The 20,802-nt window shown below is 49.0% G+C and overlaps 1 protein-coding gene across 2 annotated transcripts in view; it reads right to left on the bottom strand.

Moving 5' to 3' along the window:
* RRP36 (ribosomal RNA processing 36) overlaps nucleotides 1–10,719 on the bottom strand; it is a 74,089-nt gene extending 63,370 nt beyond the window's left edge. The window contains exons 1-2 of one of the 2 annotated variants that reach the window (XM_029592788.1): nucleotides 10,591–10,719; nucleotides 7,124–7,377 (exon numbers count right to left, since the gene is read on the bottom strand). In XM_029592788.1, the coding sequence (XP_029448648.1) occupies nucleotides 7,124–7,355 (232 nt within the window). In that variant the 5' untranslated portion in view covers nucleotides 7,356–7,377; nucleotides 10,591–10,719. Of the gene's footprint in view, nucleotides 1–7,123; nucleotides 7,378–10,414 lie in introns of both variants that reach the window. The other variant, XM_029592787.1, reaches the window with a different exon arrangement.
* Between the last annotated feature and the right edge of the window lie 10,083 nt (nucleotides 10,720–20,802).

Here is a 20,802-nt window from a genome sequence, read left to right as displayed (position 1 = left end):
CCCCCACATGCTGCCTTGCTCAAGCACAGGCTCTCACTCTTACATGCTGTCCTTTCACACACACAGAGGCTCTCACATGCTGTCTCTGCAAACACACACAGTCTCTCAACTCATCTCATACTCGCACACACCTCTCTCTCACCTCTGGGCCTCTTCTTTACGGGTTGCCACAGGATGGGCTCTGCAGTGGTCCTAGTCTTCCCGGCCCCGCTGCTCCTCTTCTGCACGCGGCTGAAGCGCCTCTTCTACCCACGCGGCTGACGCGCCTCCTCCTTCCTCCCCGTGCGGCTCCAGCAACATTTGTCTTCCGGGGCAGGGCGGGCAGGAAGGAAGTAGGAGGAGCACCTGCAGTGGCTGATACACCTCCTTCCTGCCTGCGCGGCTCCAGCAACATACGTCACTGCAACGCGCTAGCTTTTTGGGCCATGTCTCTTCCCTTTTGGGGTTGGAGGAGGCAGGTCGCCAGCTTCGCCCCGCCTCCCCGCAGCAGCCGCGGCGCCGCGGACCGGCAAAAAACCCCAACGGCCCGGGTACTGGTCCGCGGACCGGTGGTTGGGGACCTGCTTTAGGCGACCCCTGCGTTTTGGTCGTTCGACCCCCGCCGGGGTCGCGACCCACAGGTTGAGAACCGCTGCTCTAGAGTGAGGGGTCATGGGATGAGGGTGAAATGGGGTAGATGCAGGAGCAATCTTAGGAAATATTTCTTTACAGAGAGGATGGTAGATGTATTGAACAGTCTCCCAATGGAGGTGGTGAAGTCAAGAACGTGTGGGATAAGCACAGGGGGATCTCAGAGGACATGGTAGGCATTGAAGAACCGAATAAGTTTCTGCATGAGAGACTACATAGGCCATATGGTCTTTTTCAAAGGTCATGCTTCTATATTGAAATGACAAGGGTGGGTAGCACCTTACAGAATAACCAGTTTATTGAGGCATAAGCTTTCCAGGCACTCCAGGAGAGAGGGGGTGCCAACATGGCCATTGGGCTTGGGCCTACAATGTTCAAGGGGCCTACGTTTATTATTTATTTTATTATTTTTGGGGTTTTATATACCAACCTTCTTCTAAAAAATTACAAATCAGACCGGTTTACAATGAACAAAAACAATGCAAAAGAGCGTTAAATGGAACATTGCGAGAGAACGAATAATTGAAAAGGAAACCGGGGCTACGAACTTGCCCATTGTAAAAGGAAAAGTACTCTACATAGTTAATAACATTAACCTTTTAGATCCCAACGTTCCACAAGTGGAACATTTTTTTAAATGATTTTAATTACTCCAAACCTAAAGAAAATCAAATTTTCAACCATTTAGCTTGAGAGTATAGAACTTGAACAGTCTAAATCCAAAAATGTGATGTTCCTAGATGAATACTCTTAAAGATATGAATATGCAAAGTAGGTCAAAAACTGAAGTTTTGACATAGTTTGACCTTTTCTCCTTTTGGTATGATACTGAGTGTCAATAAAGGACTTGTGTGATATATTCAAGTTCCCAAGGGTTTTCTGATCATGTTGGCATAAATCTTTCTTTTGTAGGTAAAATACAAATTGATCAGCACCAATTTATGTTTGCATGTTCCACATGTGGAACGTTGGGATCTTTGTGGTTCAAAATATACACATTTTTGAAAAATGAATAAAATGCAAAAAACGGTTCACAAATATTTTAAAAAATGGTAAATTACATATAATCCCATGCTCTCTCTCATGCATAAACATACACACAGACTTCTCATTCTCATGCTGTCTCTCAAGCACATACACAGGCTTCACTCCCATGCTCTCTCTCTCTCTCTCTCAAACATACATACACACAGGCTTATCACTCCCATACACCATATGAGGAATCTTACTGTCTCCTGGGCCTCCATCTCAGGATGCAAGGACTGAGCAAGGTCCTCTTCTCGGGCCGCGGGAGACTAGCTCCGCGACAGCGTCTTCTTCTCGGGCCCCGCGAGACTAGCTCCACACGAGCGAGACTAGCTCCGAGACGCCGTCCTCTTCTCGGGCCCCGCGAGACTAGCTCCGCACGAGCGAGACTAGCTCCGAGACGCCATCCTCTTCTCGGGCCCCGCGAGACTAGCTCCGCACGAGCGAGACTAGCTCCGAGACGCCGTCCTCTTCTCGGGCCGCGCAAGACTAGCTCCGCACGAGCGAGACTAGCTCCGAGACGCCGTCCTCTTTTCGGGCCGCGCGAGCGAGACTAGCTCCGCGACGGTCCTGTTCATTTCCTAATTTGGAATACAATGAAAACTCAGAAGTACTTGACTGTTGAAGAAGCAGTTGAACAAGTTTTGGGCGATTCTGAAGCTACAGAAGCTGATATTGTGATTTTACCACCATCAGATAATTTAGAAGACTCAGATATCGAAGATATCAATGACGAAGACCTAGCACCAGAAGTACCAGCAGATGTGTGTGGTGAAGTGGAAGTTGCAGTTGAGTCACACGATGAGGAAGTGGATGAGGATGACAAATTGCTATCAACCTATTGTCAAGAATCAGGAGATACCAAAAGAAAACGAAACTCAGAGAAGCCAAAGCCAAGATGGATCAAGACAGATGATTTCACGACCACAATGGAAGAGCATGCCCCAACAAAGTTGGCTGATATTCGTCCAGATCTTCTTCAAAACACACCATTTGAACTTTTCATAGAAATTATGGGTGAAGATTATTTAGAAGAATTAGCATACATGACAAATATATATGCCAGGCAGAAATTGGCAAGCATTGACACAAATGCTGACGAAATCACTCGTTTCTTCGGAATACTCTTGCACAGTGGCTATCACCATGTTCCAAAAGAAAAGCATTACTGGTCAACTGCAGAAGATTTGAGCAACCAAATTGTGCCAAAAACCATGTCAAGAAAACGCTTTGAGGACCTGAAAATCTATTTTCATATTGTTGACAATTTGCAACTACCACCTGGAAAAGCTGCAAAAGTTGAGCCATTTTATACCCATTTATCTGCTCAGTTTTTGAAGATTGGAGGTGTTTTTAGTGAAAGCCTGAGCATTGACGAATCAATGGTACCATATTATGGTCATCATAGCTGCAAAATGTTCATTCGAGGAAAACCAATTCGATTTGGATACAAAATATGGATGATGTGCAGTCCAGATGGTTTTCCATTTTCAATGCAGATTTATACAGGTGCCAAATATCAGCCAGAAGAATCAGGCACTGATAAAACTGAAAAAGTTCCACTTGGTACAAGAGTAATTTCGGATTTGATTTCAGTCATTCAAGAGCCAAGAAATCATTGCCTTTTCTTTGATAATTTCTTCACATCACACAACTTGATGGTGGAACTGAAAGAAAAGGGATTTCGAGTAATTGGCACTGTCAGAGAAAACAGAACTGGGAAATGTCCCCTAATGGCACCTAAAGAACTGCGCAAGAAAGATCGTGGGGAATTTGATTATCGTGGTGATGGAGACATCATCTGTGTCCGCTGGAATGACAGCAGTGTGGTCACAGTCATGTCCAACTGGATGAAGCCATTTCCACTTCAAAAAGCCAGCCGCTATTCTCTCAAAGAAAAGAAAAAAGTTCTAATAAAGCAACCAAAAATAATTGGTGCTTACAATCAAGGCATGGGTGGTGTTGATCTACTTGACCGGCTTTTATCAGCTTACCGCCCAACACTTCGCTCCAAAAAGTGGTGGTGGAATTTATTTTCAAATGGCTTGAACATGGCTGTTGTGGCAGCTTGGAAAATTCACTGCCATCTGCTTGGAAAAGAAGCAATGAGCCACTTGGACTTCCTACGTGAAGTATCTACCGTAGCAATGAAATGTGGCCTTTCAAGCTACCGCATCTGGAAAGGAGGTCCTACAGCATCCATAAGTGCTGATGTAAAGGCATCACAGCCTCACTTCTTGTCCACAACTTCCCAAGGCCGATGTGCTGTCTGCTCCAAAAATACTAAAAAGTGGTGTAAATTTTGTGGTAAACGTTTACATGAAAAATGTTTTCCAGATTATCATGCTTGATTTTTTTGACTAATTTTCATTCTTATGTATGATATCAGCTGTAGTATTGCAGTATGTTACAAGAATTACCTAAAATAAAGAAATGTTACAAGAATTACCTAAAATAAAGAATTTTTGAAAAAGTACTTTTTGACTCCTGAAGATCCCAACGTTCCACTAGTGGACATGCGTTTTTCTCAAAAACCCATAGTCCGATTTCCTTGAAAATTGTTTTATACCATATTTGGGTCTAGTTAACTAAGATATGTAAAAAGGGGCATCAGGAAATAAGTCCTTCAATGAGCGGGATCTAAAAGGTTAATAAATACGTAAATAGTTATTTACATCCGAACAGGGATTGATCAGTACTTAATAATTTGAAGTTAACAGGAATCGTCTAGGGTATGGCGGGAGGATAAGCTGGGTGGAGAGCAGAGATTATGATTCTGGGAATGCTTGTTTGAAGAGGCAGGTTTTGTTTTTTCTTGAATGACAGATGACATGGGACTTCTCGGAGGTCTGGCGGGAGGGCATTCCATTGAGCGGGGCCTGCTATGGAGAGGGCTCGTTTTCTAAAGGATGTTTTCACTGGGGGAATATGAAGCCTGCCTTTATAGGCTCCTCTGATTGGTCTGATAGAGTTGTGAGGATGAAGCTGGATGGTAAGTTCGATAGGAGAGAGTTCTTTAAGGATTTGTGGATTATAGTGAGGACTTTATAGAGAATTCTGTATTTGATGGGAAGCCAGTGTAGATTGTAAAGGATAGGAGAGATGTGATCTCTTTTTTTTTGTGTTTGTCAAGATCCTGGCCGCTGAATTCTGCAGCATCTGTAGAGGTTTGATGGTGTTTGCTGGAAGGCCGAAGAGCAGGGAGTTGCAGTAATCGATTTTTGAGAAGAGTATAGATTGAAGTACCAGACGGAAGTCGTGGAAATGTAAGAGGGGTTTCAATTTTTTTTTTAGAACTTGCAGCTTGAAAAAGCATTCCTTGGTGGTGGTGTTAACATATTTTTTGAGGTTGAGACGGTTGTCCAAGAGAATGCCTAGATCTCTTACGTGGGGCGAGTGATTAAGGTTATGAGGAAGCGACAATAATGGAGCATTGAGTAGAGGGTTGTTGTCATCTTGGGAGATTATGAGGATTTCTGTTTTATTTGTGTTGAGGACGAGATTGAGGCTGGAGAGGAGAGTGTTAACTGATTGGAGGCAGCTGTTCCAGAAGCTTGGGGTTTGCTGTAGTGATTCAGTGATCGGTAGGAGAATTTGTATATCGTCCGCATAGAGATAGTGTGTAAGCTTTAGCTTAGAGAGAAGGTGGCAGAGAGGTAGGAGGTAAATGTTGAAGAGGGTTGGTGAAAGGGAAGATCCTTGTGGGACCCCGTAGTTAGAGATGACTGGGTGAGATTCTTTATTGTTAATTTTGACCTTGAACCAGTTGAGAGCCGTGCCACTTTTGTTCCGCAAAATTTTTAAAAAAGCTAAATATATCTATTTCTAACATTGTAATTGAATTTGCTAACAAAAAAGCTCGTCAAGCCTTCTTAAATAAATAAAAATTATTTGGGAAAATTAGAAAATGAATTCTCTTATTAAGTATCACATCAGAACCTTACATAGGAGCCTACTTTTCTTAGCTGGCACGGGCCTAATTCCTGCTCTGTCCGGCCCTGCTTCCAGGACAGAGTCCACCATCAGGTGCCTCAATAAAGTGCTTCGAACTTTGGGAGGAGAAAGGAGGAGAGGACTGAAGAAGGTACATACTCCTTACCGGTACTCTCTGTACCTTCTCCATCGCAATTATATCTTTTTTGAGATGCGGCGACCAGAATTGTACACAGTATTCAAGGTGCGGTCTCACCATGGAGTGATACAGAGGCAATATGACATTTTCCGTTTTATTCACCATTCCCTTCCTAATAATTCCCAACATTCTGTTTGCTTTTTTGACTGCTGCAGCACACTGAGCCGACGATTTCAATGTGTTATCCACTATGACACCTAGATCTCTCTCTTGGGTTGTAGCACCTAATATGGAACCTAACATCGTGTAACTATAGCATGGGTTATTTTTCCCTATATGCATCACCTTGCACTTATCCACATTAAATTTCATCTGCCATTTGGATGCCCAATTTTCCAGTCTCACAAGGTCTTCCTGCAATTTATCACAATCTGCTTGTGATTTAACTACTCTGAACAATTTTGTGTCATCTGCAAATTTGATTATCTCACTCGTCGTATTTCTTTCCAGATCATTTATAAATATATTGAAAAGTAAGGGTCCCAATAAAAAATAAAAGCATGGGAGTAGCTTGCTTATTGCGGCAGTTACTACCCCGAACCAATTAAGCCTGTTACTTCACTTTGAATACATATACAGCGCAGCTCACTGTTTCAACAGCAGGGGGAATGAAAATAAGAGGATTTACATTTAGACATCTACCAACAAGGACTGAATTGCACAGGCTGGGTAAACAAATAAGCGTGGGAGTAGCTTGCTTAATGCGGCGGTTACTACCCCTAACCAATTAGCTAGATACTTCACTTTTATGCAGTTCCAGCACTGCTGTCTGCATCAATGGCAGGGGTGGAAGGAAACTAGAATAAAAAAAGTTACCAATAAGGGTCCTGACCTCAGCGGTCAGAGTAACAGATAAGTATGAGAAAAATAAGCTTGCTAGGCAGACTGGATGGGCCGTTTGGTCTTCTTCTGCCGTCATTTCTATGATTACGACTTCTCTTTATTTCTGTTTCCTATTTACCTGTACTGATTTATGTACAGCTTGCTGTCATACTGTATTCAATTTTGATATTACTTATCTTTGCTGATTTATTATCCATATATTTACAACATTTAGTAAGCTAAGTTTTGCTTTACCAGATTGTGTGTAGAGTATTAAATGACATAAATATAAAATATAACCTCATACGGCCACCATGCACAGGAGGTAGCAAGTGCCAACCTCATCACGAAGATAAACAGGAGGGAAGCTCAATACCGCGAGGGGGTGAGGGGAGGTATTACCACCCCCCTTCCTGTGAGGGGGAAGCAGGGCCCCGATCATGGAGGGGAGGGGGAAGGGCTGTAGTTAGGTGACAATACTGGGGGATACCCCACAGAGTGCTGGTGATTCACCTTTCCTCAGCTCTTCCGGTTCTCTTGCAGTAGGAGGGCGGCAGGCCTGACTCTGGCCTTGCTCGTCCTCACTGGAGCTGCCGGCCCAGGCTGGCTCTCTCTCCTCCTCCTCCTCCATCCGTTCCTGAATCCCACCAGGCACACGCGGTCTCTTCTTCCCTGTGCGGGCTCGTCTCACGCCGGCTCTGCCAGGCACCTGATCCCACTGCATCTGGGCTGAAGAGCGATGCATCCTCCTTCGGATCAAAAGCTCGCTGCAGGACCCGGAGAAGAAAGGAGCTCAAATCAATCACTGCTGAGTTAAAGCAAGTCCCAGCACCAGGCAAACCACAGGTACACCCACCCTCCCGTGTACCAGGTACGTCACAGGTAGAGACACCCACACACACACCCTCCCGTGTACCTGGTACGTCACAGGTAGAGACACCCACACACCCACCCTCCCGTGTACCTGGTACGTCACAGGTAGAGACACCCAGACACACACCCTCCCGTGTACCGGTACGTCACAGGTAGAGACACCCACACACACACCCTCCCGTGTACCTGGTACGTCACAGAGTCACACACACCCACATCCCCCCTCCCGTGTACCCGGTAGGTCACAGAGAGACACCCCCCCTCCCGTGTACCCGGTACGTCACAGAGACATACACACACACCCTCCCGTGTACCCGGTACGGCACAGAGACATACACACACACCCTCCCTCCCGTGTACCCGGTACGGCACAGAGACATACACACACACCCTCCCTCCCGTGTACCCGGTACGGCACAGAGAGAGAGAGAGAGACACACACACACCCCCCCTCCCGTGTACCCGGTACGGCACAGAGAGAGAGACACACCCCCTCCCGTGTACCCGGTACGTCACAGAGAGACGTACCGGGTACACGGTACGTCACAGAGAGAGACACACACACACACACCCTCCCATGTACCCGGTACGTCACAGACAGCGAGAGAGAGACACCCCCCCCTCCCGTGTACCCGGTACGTCACAGAGAGACACACACCCCCTCCCATGTACCCGGTACGTCACAGAGAGATACACACACACACACACACACCCTCCCGTGTACCCGGTACATCACAGAGAGACACACACCCCCTCCCATGTACCCGGTACGTCACAGAGAGACACACACACCCCCCCCTCCCGTGTACCCGGTACGTCACAGAGAGACACACACACCCCCTCCCGTGTACCCGGTACGTCACAGAGAGACACACACACCCCCTCCCGTGTACCCGGTACGTCACAGAGAGACACACACCCCCCCCCTCCCGTGTACCTGGTACGTCACAGAGAGACACACCCCCCCCCCCTCCCATGTACCCGGTAGTCACAGAGAGACACACACACCCCCTCCCGTGTACCCGGTATGTCACAGAGAGACACACACACCCCCCTCCCGTGTACCCGGTACGTCACAGAGAGACACACACACCCCCTCCCGTGTACCCGGTACGTCACAGAGAGACACACCCCCCCCCCTCCCGTGTACCCGGTACGTCACAGAGAGACACACACCCCCTCCCTCCCGTGTACCCGGTACGGCACAGAGAGAGAGACACCCCCTCCCGTGTACCCGGTACGTCACAGAGAGACACACACCCCCCCCCCTCCCATGTACCCGGTACGTCACAGAGAGAGACACACCCCATCCCATGTACCCGGTACGTCACAGAGAGACACACACCCCCCCCCTCCCATGTACCCGGTACGTCACACAGAGACAGACACCCCCCTCCCTCCCTCCCGTGTACCCGGTACGTCACAGAGAGACACACACCCCCCCTTCCCGTGTACCCGGTACGTCACAGAGAGACACACACACCCCCCTCCCGTGTACCCGGTACGTCACAGAGAGACACACACCCCCCCCCTCCCGTGTACCCGGTACGTCACAGAGACACACACACCCCCCCCCTCCCGTGTACCCGGTACGTCACAGAGACACACACACACCCCCCTCCCGTGTACCCGGTACGTCACAGAGAGACACACACACCCCCCTCCCGTGTACCCGGTACGTCACAGAGAGACACACCCCCCCCTCCCGTGTACCCGGTACGTCACAGAGAGACACACCCCCCCCTCCCGTGTACCCGGTACGTCACAGAGACACACACACCCCCCCCCCTCCCTCCCGTGTACCCGGTACGTAACAGAGAGACACAAACCCCCCCCCTCCCTCCCGTGTACCCGGTACGTCACAGAGAGACACACCTCCCCTCCCGTGTACCCGGTACGTCACAGAGAGACACACACCTCCCTCCCGTGTACCCGGTACGTCACAGAGAGACACACACCCCCCCCCCCTCCCGTGTACCCGGTACGTCACAGAGAGACACACACCCCCCCCCCTCCCGTGTACCCGGTACGTCACAGAGACACACACACCCCCCCCTCCCGTGTACCCGGTACGTCACAGAGACACACACACCCCCCCCTCCCGTGTACCCGGTACGTCACAGAGAGACACACACACCCCCCTCCCGTGTACCCGGTACGTCACAGAGAGACACACCCCCCCCCCTCCCGTGTACCCGGTACGTCACAGAGAGACACACCCCCCCCCTCCCGTGTACCCGGTACGTCACAGAGACACACACACCCCCCCCCCTCCCTCCCGTGTACCCGGTACGTAACAGAGAGACACAAACCCCCCCCCCCCTCCCTCCCGTGTACCCGGTACGTCACAGAGAGACACACCTCCCCTCCCGTGTACCCGGTACGTCACAGAGAGACACACACCTCCCTCCCGTGTACCCGGTACGTCACAGAGAGACACACACCCCCCCCCCCCTCCCGTGTACCCGGTACGTCACAGAGAGACACACACCCCCCTCCCGTGTACCCGGTACGTCACAGAGAGACACACACCCCCCCCTCCCTCCCGTGTACCCGGTACATCACAGAGAGACACACACCCCCCCCTCCCATGTACCCGGTACGTCACAGAGAGACACACACCCCCCCCTCCCGTGTACCCGGTACGTCACAGAGAGACACACACACCCCCCTCCCGTGTACCCGGTACGTCACAGAGAGACACACCCCCCCTCCCGTGTACCCGGTACGTCACAGAGAGACACACCCCCCCCCTCCCTCCCGTGTACCCGGTACGTCACAGAGAGACACACCCCCCCTCCCTCCCGTGTACCCGGTACGTCACAGAGAGACACACCCCCCCTCCCTCCCTCCCTCCCGTGTACCCGGTACGTCACAGAGAGACACACCCCCCCCTCCCATGTACCCGGTACGTCACAGAGAGACACACACCCCCAGAGGAACGCGGCGGTAGACCCGGGCGCACACACGCAGGAGCCTCTGCCACGCGCTCCGCCAGACCCAGTTACATCACAGTGCGCGCGCTCCGCTGAAGGAAGGGGGAAGGGCTGAGCGTAGCGGGCGCAAGAGAAGTCTCCCTGCCGATAGCAGGAGCCTTACAACTCTACCTACTGCTGCCGGCACACAGGAAGGGGAAGTGACGTCAGGATCAGGGCATCCCGGCAGGAGGGGGCGGAGCCTCAGTGCACTCTGGGAGGAGAGGGCGGAGAGAGGGTGGCGCTTGAGTGTAGGGAGGAGGGGCGGAGAGAGGGTGGAACCTCAGTGTAGGGGAAAAAAAGCAGAGCCTCAGTGCACTCTGGGAGGAGTGGGCGGAGCCTTAGGGAGGGCTCAGAGGGGCGGAGAGAGGATGCAGCTTGAGTGTAGGGAGGAGGGGCGGAGATCGGGTGGAGCTTGAGTGTAGGGAGGAGGGGCAGAGAGAGGGTGGAGCTTGAGTGTAGGGAGGAGGGGCGGAGAGAGGGTGGAGCCTCAGTGCACTCTGGGAGGAGGGGCGGAGAATTAATGAGGGCTGAAGGGAAGAGGTGAAGCTTGAGTGTAGGGAGGAGGGGCGGAGCCTGCACAGGAGCCTCACGTGGGCTCTGCGCTGGTACCCGGAAGTGCTGTGTAAGCGGGGATCTGCTGTGAGAGGTGGGACGGGAGGGAGTGGGCGCAGGCCGCTGGACTTATTCAAGCGAAAACTGTTCCCCGTCCTGCAGCCGTCACATCCACCTTTGGCCAGGAGTTCACAGCAAAATGTTGTTGCTGATCCTGGCCTGTGGCTTATTTGGATATTATTATTATTATTATTATTATTATTATTTGGATAGATTAGAAGCAAGGGAGGTTTCAGGGCTGGAGCAGTTAGGGGTGAAGGGTGAGAGAGGGGGATTGACAAAATATGAACTGGGTTTTTTTGACTGCTGCAGCACACTGAGCCGACGATTTTAAAGTATTATCCACTATGATGCCTAGATCTTTTTCCTGGATGGTAGCTCCTAATATGGAACCTAACATCGTGTAACTACAGCAAGGGTTATTTTTCCCTATATGCAACACCTTGCACTTGTCCACATTAAATTTCATCTGCCATTTGGATGCCCAATCTTCCAACCTTGCAAGGTCCTCCTGTAATGTGTCACAGTCTGCTTGTGATTTAACTACTCTGAATAATTTTGTATCATCCACATATTTGAGTCCCTCACTCGTCGTATTCCTTTCCAGATCATTTATATATATATTGAAAAGCACCGGTCCAAGTACAGATCCCTGAGGCACTCCACTGTTTACCCTTTTCCACTGAGAAAATTGACCATTTAATCCTACTCTCTGTTTCCTGTCTTTTAACCAGTTTGTAATCCACGAAAGGACATCGCCTCCTATCCCATGACTTTTTAGTTTTCGTAGAAGCCTCTCATGAGGGACTTTGTCAAACGCCTTCTGAAAATCCAAATACACTACATCTACCAGTTCACCTTTATCCACATGTTTATTAACCCCTTCAAAAAAGTGAAGCAGATTTGCCTTGGGTAAAGCCATGCTGGCTTTGTTCCATTAAACCATGTCTTTCTATACGTTCTGTGATTTTGATGTTTAGAACACTTTCCACTATTTTTCCTGGCACTGAAGTCAGGCTAACTGGTCTGTAGTTTCCCGGATCACCTCTGGAGCCCTTTTTAAATATTAGGGTTACATTTGCTATCCTCCAGTTTTCAGGTACAATGGATGATTTTAATGATAGTTTACAAATTTTTACTAATAGGTCTGAAATTTCATTTTTTTAGTTCCTTCAGAACTCTGGGGTGTATACCATCCGGTCCAGGTGATTTACTACTCTTCAGTTTGTCAATCAGGTCTACCACATCTTCTAGGTTCACCGTGATTTGATTTAGTCCATCTGAATCATTACCCAAGCAAGGAAATCATTCAATTTCCGCGATGGCCGTATCTTCTCTTAGTGCCCCTTTAACCCCTCGATCATGTAATGGTCCAACTGACTCCCTCACAGGCTTTCTGCTTCGGATATATTTAAAAAAGTTTTTACTGTGAGTTTTTGCCTCTACAGGCAAATTCTTTTCAAATTCTCTCTTAGCCTGTGTTATCAATGTCTTTCATTTAACTTGCCAACGTTTATGCTTTATCCTATTTTCTTCTGTTGGATCCTTCTTCCAATTTTTGAATGAAGATCTTTTGGCTAAAATAGCTTCTTTCACCTCCCCTTTTAACCATGCCGGTAATCGTTTTGCCTTCTTTCCACCTTTCTTAATGTGTGGAATACATCTGGACTGTGCTTCTAGAATGGTATTTTTTAATTATGACCACGCCTCTTGGACATTTTTTTTACTTTTGTAGTTGCACCTTTCAGTTTTTTTCTAACAATGTTTCTCATTTTATCAAAGTTTCCCTTTTGAAAGTTTAGCACGAGAGCTGTGGATTTGCACACTGTTCCTCTTCCAGTCATTAAATCAAATTTGATCATATTATGATCACTATTGCCATGCGGCCCCACCACCATTACCTCTCTCACCAAGTCCTGTGCTCCACTGAGAATTAGATCTAAAATTGCTCCCTCTCTCGTCGGTTCCTGAACCAATTGCTCCATAAAGCTATCATTTATTCCACCCAGGAACTTTATCTCTGTAGCGTGTCCCAATGATACATTTCCCAGTAATATTGGGGTAATTGAAGTCTCCCATTATTACTGCACTACCAATTTGGTTAGCTTCCCTAATTTCTCTTAGCATTTCACTATCCGTCTCATCATCTTGACCAGGTGGATGGTAGTATACCCCTATCACTATAGTCTTCCCCAACATACATGGGATTTCTACCCATAAAGAGTCAATTTTGTATTTAGTCTCATGCAGGATGTTTATCCTGTTGGACTCTATGCCATCCCGGACATAAAGCTCCGCACCTCCTCCCGGGTGCTCCTCTCTGTCATTGCGATATAATTTGTACTGTCCCATTGGTTATCCTCTTTCCACCATGTCTCTGAGATGCCAATTAAGTCTATGTCATCATTCACTGCTATACATTCTAATTCTCCCATCTTACTTCTTAGACTTCTGGCATTAGCATACAAACATTTCAAAGTTTGTTTTTTGTTTGTATTTTCATTCTGCTTTTTAATTGATAGGGATAAGTTAGAATTTTTTAGCTCAGGTGAGTTTTTAATTACAGGCACTTGGACTACTTTTCTTATTATTGGAACCTCACTGTCGGGATGCCCTAATTCTAATGCATCATTAGTATCCTTTGAAGATACCTCTCTCCGAACCATGCGCTGCTGAGCGACTGTCAGCTTTCCCCTTTGTTCTAGTTTAAAAGCTGCTCTATCTTCTTTTTAAAGGTTAGCGCCAGCAGTCTGGTTCCACCCTGGTTAAGGTGGAGCCCATCCCTTCGGAAGAGACTCCCCTTTCCCCAAAAGGTTCCCCAGTTCCTTACAAAACTGAATCCCTCTTCCTTGCACCATCGTCTCATCCACGCATTGAGACCCCGGAGCTCTATCTGCCTCTGGTGACCTGCGCGTGGAACAGGGAGCATTTCAGAGAATGCTACCCTGGAGGTTCTGGATTTAAGCTTTCTACCTAAGAGCCTAAATTTGGCTTCCAGAACCTCCCTCCCACACTTTCCTATGTCATTGGTGCCCACATGTACCACGACAGCCGGCTCCTCCCCAGCACTGTCTAAAATCCTATCTAGGTGACGCGTGAGGTCCGCCACCTTCGCACCAGGTAGGCATGTTACCAGGCGGTCCTCATGTCCACCAGCCACCCAGCTATCTACATTCCTAATAATCGAATCACCAACTATGACGGCTGACCTAACCCTTCCCTCCTGGGCAGTAGGCCTTGGGGAGATATCCTCACTGCGAAAGGACAATGCACCACCTGGAGAGCAGGTCCTTGCTACAGGATCCTTTCCTGCTACACCTGGTTGGTGCTGTCCCATCATGAGACCTTCTTCCTCCAAGGCAGCACCAGGGCTGCCAGTCTGAAGTTGGGACTGGACTACTATGTCCCTGAAGGTCTCATCTATATACCTCTCTGTCTGCCTCAGCTCCTCCAGGTCTGCCACTCTAGCCTCCAGAGATCGGACTCGTTCTCTGAGAGCCAGGAGCTCTTTGCATCGCATGCACATGTACAACTTCTCACTGGTGGGTAAAAAATCATACATGTGCCACTCTATGCAAAAGACTGGGAAGCCACCCTCTTGCTGCTGGACTTCTAAGGTAAATTAGTGCAAAACAATCCCTTAGGAGATGTACATTTCAGTTAGTTTTCCTGAGTGCCTCACTGCTGTGTTGATTAACAAATGTTGGTCCCTATTCAAACCCAATCACACTCCCTCAACACCTTTCCAAGGTCAGTAACTTAGCTGAACTATTCATTTGGGCATCCAAATGGCAGATGAAATTTAATGTGGACAAGTGCAAGGTGTTGCATATAGGGAAAAATAACCCTTGCTGTAGTTACACGATGTTAGGTTCCATATTGGGAGCTACCACCCAGGAAAAAGATCTGGGCATCATAGTGGATAATACTTTAAAATCGTCGGCTCAGTGTGCTGCAGCAGTCAAAAAAGCAAACAGAATGTTAGTAATTATTAGGAAGGGAATGGTTAATAGAATGGAAAATGTCATAATGCCTCTGTATCGCTCTATGGTGAGACTGCACCTTGAATACTGTGTACAATTCTGGTTGCCGCATCTCAAAATAGATATAGTTGCGATGGAGAAGGTACAGAGAAGGGCGACCAAAATGATAAAGGGGATGGAACACCTTCCTTATGAGGAAAGGCTGAAGAGGTTAGGGCTGTTCAGCTTGGAGAAGAGATAGCTGAGGGGGGATATGATAGAGGTCTTTAAGATCATGAGAGGTCTTGAACGAGTAGATGTGACTCGGTTATTTACACTTTCGAATAATAGAAGGACTAGGGGGCATTTCATGAAGTTAGAAAATAGCACATTTAAGACTAATCGGAGAAAATTCTTTTTCACTCACTGCACAATTAAACTCTGGAATTTGTTGCCAGAGGATGTAATTAGGGCAGTTAGTGTAGCTGGGTTTAAAAAAGGGTTGAGAAATCCATGAATTGCTATTAATCAAGTTGACTTAGGGAATAGCTGTTGCTATTACTGGCTTTAGAGCATGGGATCTATTTAATGTTTGGGTAGGTGCCAGGTTCTTATGGCCTGGATTAGATACTGTTGGAAACAGGATGCTGGGCTTGATGGACCCTAACTCAGTCTAGTACGGCAACTTCGTATGTTCTTATCTGCTGTTAGGGGGACACGACCCAACTCTCTGGAATGGTTTAGCAGGATGAAATGGAAGCTCCAATTTCCTCACACATGTTCAATCATAAATAAAGGAATGTATTTTATATTTTTTTTGATGTACCACAATTGGAATATTTTCTAAGGATAAATCCCTCCCGAAATAATTTTGTATAAAGTACTTTTGCCTAAATTTGGGGAGCAAGCCTAACCATACTACTTTGTAAACTGGAGAAGGTATTTTTTATCAGATGTGACTTGGGCCTCTTTAACTTGTGGACTATTTATGTTATGCAATAGAAAAGAACAGAAATTCACCTTCTTCCATCTGAACAACTAATGAGGACTTGGGGAACTGTTGTTTGCGTAGTCCTGGTTTCATGGGTAGCCCTAGATAACATAAGCCCTCAGGAATCACAGGAACACACCATTCTCCTCACCACAACAGGGATTGAGAATATCATGAAGAAAAGGCTTGTATGCTCCCGTAATCCCCAGGGCTACGTCATTATATATAACTATACCAAAACGGAACACACCATTCTCCTCACCACAACAAGGATTGACAATATCATGAAGAAAAGGCTTGTACGCTCCCGTAATCCCCAGGGCTACGTCATTATATATATCTATACCAAAACAATTAAAGAACGCTTATAATATATCAAATAATTATCAAAAAACTCACGACAGCTTTAATGTTACAAATTTTACATGGATGAAAATGCCAGCTCATTATAAATTCAATGGCTGCCAATCAGTCATGCAAACAATTTCCAATTATCACTAGCATAAAAAACGTGATTAAAATGTAAATAGCCAAATCATGAGAAATTAAAGATGTGCTTCACTAAATGAAATATAGTATCAAGCCTGTACTCTGTCAGTCTTAAATTCCCGGAAAGCCCCAAAGGCCTCTGTTTCGCCTAAACTGCTGTCTTCAGGGGGATTAGCAATTGAACCAGGAATATGGCTTCTTCAAAATAGAATAAGGGAACCATGAAAAACTTACCTGATGAAATCCAGTTGTTATACTGCATGAGACATAAAATTGCCTGAAGCTAGCAGCATCAAATCACAGATGCAATGTCAGTAGCTGACTGGAAAAATCGGTCAGACGGAGTTATTCTGCTTCCCTGAAACGCTGCAGTGGTTTTTGAATAATTATGCATGAATTATTCTATAGAAGTGTTCTTTAATTGTTTTGGTATTTTACGTAAGAACACTATTTGCCCATGTCATTGTATATGTCTCCAAGGTGCGTGTGCCTTTCTCTCCTCTTTTCTGCAGGGCTGCACTCATGCTTTGACAACTCTTGCTGTAGCTGGAAGTTGTACGTAGATTTAATTACTAGTTTTTCTAAACTCAAGCTCAAGGCGAGTTACATTCAGGTACAGGACCGTTATTTCCATGTGCCAGAGGCTCATACACTAAGCCGCAGTGTTTTTCCCTGAGGGAGTCATAAAAAAGCAGCAAACAACCCTGTTGCTTTCTGACTCCTGTAGTATTTTTCCCCATGGTAAAATACTGAGAAAAAAATACCTTGGTGGTCAATGCCCCTCTTATAACACGTGATGATGGCCCTGGGATTGGGGGTCACCATCGCTTAAAAGAGCAGACGGCCCTGAAAGTAACCACAGATACCTGCCCTGTTCCAATCCCCCTTGGAGGCAGTCATTGTTTTAAAATCAGCACCAGTCTTCAATCCCTCCTCTTCAATAAAAAAAATCCAGCCCTCACAGGCGGGGACCCTGACCCCCAGGACTCCCCTCTTACTCATGAATGAGTCCTTGGTGCTTCCATGGGGGTCTGGAGTGCCTCCTAGGCTCTAGGTCTGGAAAATACATTTTTCAAAATGGCACCACCTGGTCCTCTGTCCCTATCACTTGAAAAGGGGGGTAGATTGATGGGGAGTGGTTGGGTAGCAGGGCATGGCACCAGCTGCTCCTCTGTCCCTATCACTTGAAAAGGAGGGTAGATTGATGGGGAGTGGTTGGGTAGCAGGGCATGGCACGAGCTGGTCCTCTGTCCCTATCACTTGAAAAGGGGGGTAGATTGATGGGGAGTGGTTGGGTAGCAGGGCATGGCACCAGCTGGTCCTCTGTCCCTATCACTTGAAAAGGGGGGTAGATTGATGGGGAGTGGTTGGGTAGCAGGGCATGGCACCAGCTGGTCCTCTGCCCCTATCACTTGAAAAGGGGGAGTGGCTGGGTAGCAGGGCATGGCACCAGCTGGTCCTCTGTCCCTATCACTTGAAAGGGGGGGGGGGGGTAGCAGGGCATGGCACCAGCTGGTCCTCTGTCCCTATCACTTGAAGGGGGGGGGGGGGGGTAGCAGGGCATGGCACCAGCTGGTCCTCTGTCCCTATCACTTGAAAAGGGGGGTAGATTGATGGGGAGTGGTTGGGTAGCAGGGCATGGCACCAGCTGCTCCTCTGTCCCTATCACTTGAAAAGGGGGGTAGATTGATGGGGAGTGGCTGGGTAGCAGGGCATGGCACCAGCTGGTTCTCTGTCCCTATCACTTGAAAAGGGGGGTAGATTGATGGGGAGTGGTTGGGTAGCAGGGCATGGCACCAGCTGGTCCTCTGTCCCTATCACTTGAAAAGGGGGGTAGATTGATGGGGAGTGGTTGGGTAGCAGGGCATGGCACCAGCTGCTCCTCTGTCCCTATCACTTGAAAAGGGGGGTAGATTGATGGGGAGTGGTTGGGTAGCAGGGCATGGCACCAGCTGGTCCTCTGTCCCTATCACTTGAAAGGGGGGGGGGGGGGGAGCAGGGCATGGCACCAGCTGGTCCTCTGTCCCTATCACTTGAAGGGGGGTAGATTGATGGGGAGTGGTTGGGTAGCAGGGCATGGCACCAGCTGCTCCTCTGTCCCTATCACTTGAAAAGGGGGGTAGATTGATGGGGAGTGGTTGGGTAGCAGGGCATGGCACCAGCTGGTCCTCTGTCCCTATCACTTGGAAAAGGGGGGTAGATTGATGGGGAGTGGTTGGGTAGCAGGGCATGGCACCAGCTGCTCCTCTGTCCCTATCACTTGAAAGGGGGGGGGGGGGTAGCAGGGCATGGCACCAGCTGGTCCTCTGTCCCTATCACTTGAAAAGGGGGGTAGATTGATGGGGAGTGGTTGGGTAGCAGGGCATGGCACCAGCTGGTCCTCTGTCCCTATCACTTGGAAAAGGGGGGTAGATTGATGGAGAGTGGTTGGGTAGCAGGGCATGGCTCCAGCTGGTCCTCTGTCCCTATCACTTGAAAGGGGGGGGGGGGGGGGTAGCAGGGCATGGCACCAGCTGGTCCTCTGTCCCTATCACTTGAAAAAGGGGGGTAGATTGATGGGGAGTGGTTGGGTAGCAGGGCATGGCACCAGCTGGTCCTCTGTCCCTATCACTTGAAAGGGGGGGGGGGGGGTAGCAGGGCATGGCACCAGCTGGTCCTCTGTCCCTATCACTTGAAAAGGGGGGTAGATTGATGGGGAGTGGTTGGGTAGCAGGGCATGGCACCAGCTGCTCCTCTGTCCCTATCACTTGAAAAGGGGGGTAGATTGATGGGGAGTGGTTGGGGAGCAGGGCATGGCACCAGCTGGTCCTCTGTCCCTATCACTTGGAAAAGGGGGGTAGATTGATGGGGAGTGGTTGGGTAGCAGGGCATGGCACCAGCTGGTCCTCTGTCCCTATCACTTGAAAGGGGGGGGGGGTAGCAGGGCATGGCACCAGCTGGTCCTCTGTCCCTATCACTTGAAAAAGGGGGTAGATTGATGGGGAGTGGTTGAGTAGCAGGGCATGGCACCAGCTGGTCCTCTGTCCCTATCACTTGAAAAGGGGGGTAGATTGATGGGGAGTGGTTGGGTAGCAGGGCATGGCACCAGCTGGTCCTCTGTCCCTATCACTTGAAAGGGGGGGGGGGTAGCAGGGCATGGCACCAGCTGGTCCTCTGTCCCTATCACTTGAAAAGGGGGGTAGATTGATGGGGAGTGGTTGGGTAGCAGGGCATGGCACCAGCTGCTCCTCTGTCCCTATCACTTGAAAAGGGGGGTAGATTGATGGGGAGTGGTTGGGTAGCAGGGCATGGCACCAGCTGGTCCTCTGTCCCTATCACTTGAAAGGGGGGGTAGATTGATGGGGAGTGGCTGGGTAGCAGGGCATGGCACCACCTGGTCCTCTGTCCCTATCACTTGAAAAGGGGGGTAGATTGATGGGGAGTGGCTGGGTAGTAGGACATGGCACCAGCTGGTCCTCTGTCCCTATCACTTGAAAAGGGGGGTAGATTGATGGGGGTGCTTGGGTAGCAGGGCATGGCACCAGCTGGTCCTCTGTCCCTATCACTTGAAAAGGGGGGTAGATTGATGGGGAGTGGCTGGGTAGCAGGGCATGGCACCAGCTGGTCCTCTGTCCCTATCACTTGAAAAGGGGGGTAGATTGATGGGGAGTGGTTGGGTAGCAGGGCATGGCACCAGCTGGTCCTCTGTCCCTATCACTTGAAAGGGGGGGGGGGGGGTAGCAGGGCATGGCACCAGCTGGTCCTCTGTCCCTATCATTTGAAAAGGGGGGTAGATTGATGGGGAGTGGTTGGGTAGCAGGGCATGGCACCAGCTGCTCCTCTGTCCCTATCACTTGAAAAGGGGGGTAGATTGATGGGGAGTGGTTGGGTAGCAGGGCATGGCACCAGCTGGTCCTCTGTCCCTATCACTTGAAAAGGGGGGGTAGATTGATGGGGGTGCTTGGGTAGCAGGGCATGGCACCAGCTGCTCCTCTGTCCCTATCACTTGAAAAGGGGGGTAGATTGATGGGGAGTGGTTGGGTAGCAGGGCATGGCACCAGCTGGTCCTCTGTCCCTATCACTTGGAAAAGGGGGGTAGATTGATGGGGAGTGGTTGGGTAGCAGGGCATGGCACCAGCTGGTCCTCTGTCCCTATCACTTGAAAGGGGGGGGGGGGGGGGTAGCAGGGCATGGCACCAGCTGGTCCTCTGTCCCTATCACTTGGAAAAGGGGGGTAGATTGATGGGGAGTGGTTGGGTAGCAGGGCATGGCACCAGCTGGTCCTCTGTCCCTATCACTTGAAAGGGG

Source organism: Rhinatrema bivittatum, chromosome 3 (assembly GCF_901001135.1).
Source record: "Rhinatrema bivittatum chromosome 3, aRhiBiv1.1, whole genome shotgun sequence".
Taxonomy (NCBI): Eukaryota; Metazoa; Chordata; class Amphibia; order Gymnophiona; family Rhinatrematidae; genus Rhinatrema; species Rhinatrema bivittatum.
This window is presented reverse-complemented; position numbering and strand designations above follow the sequence as displayed.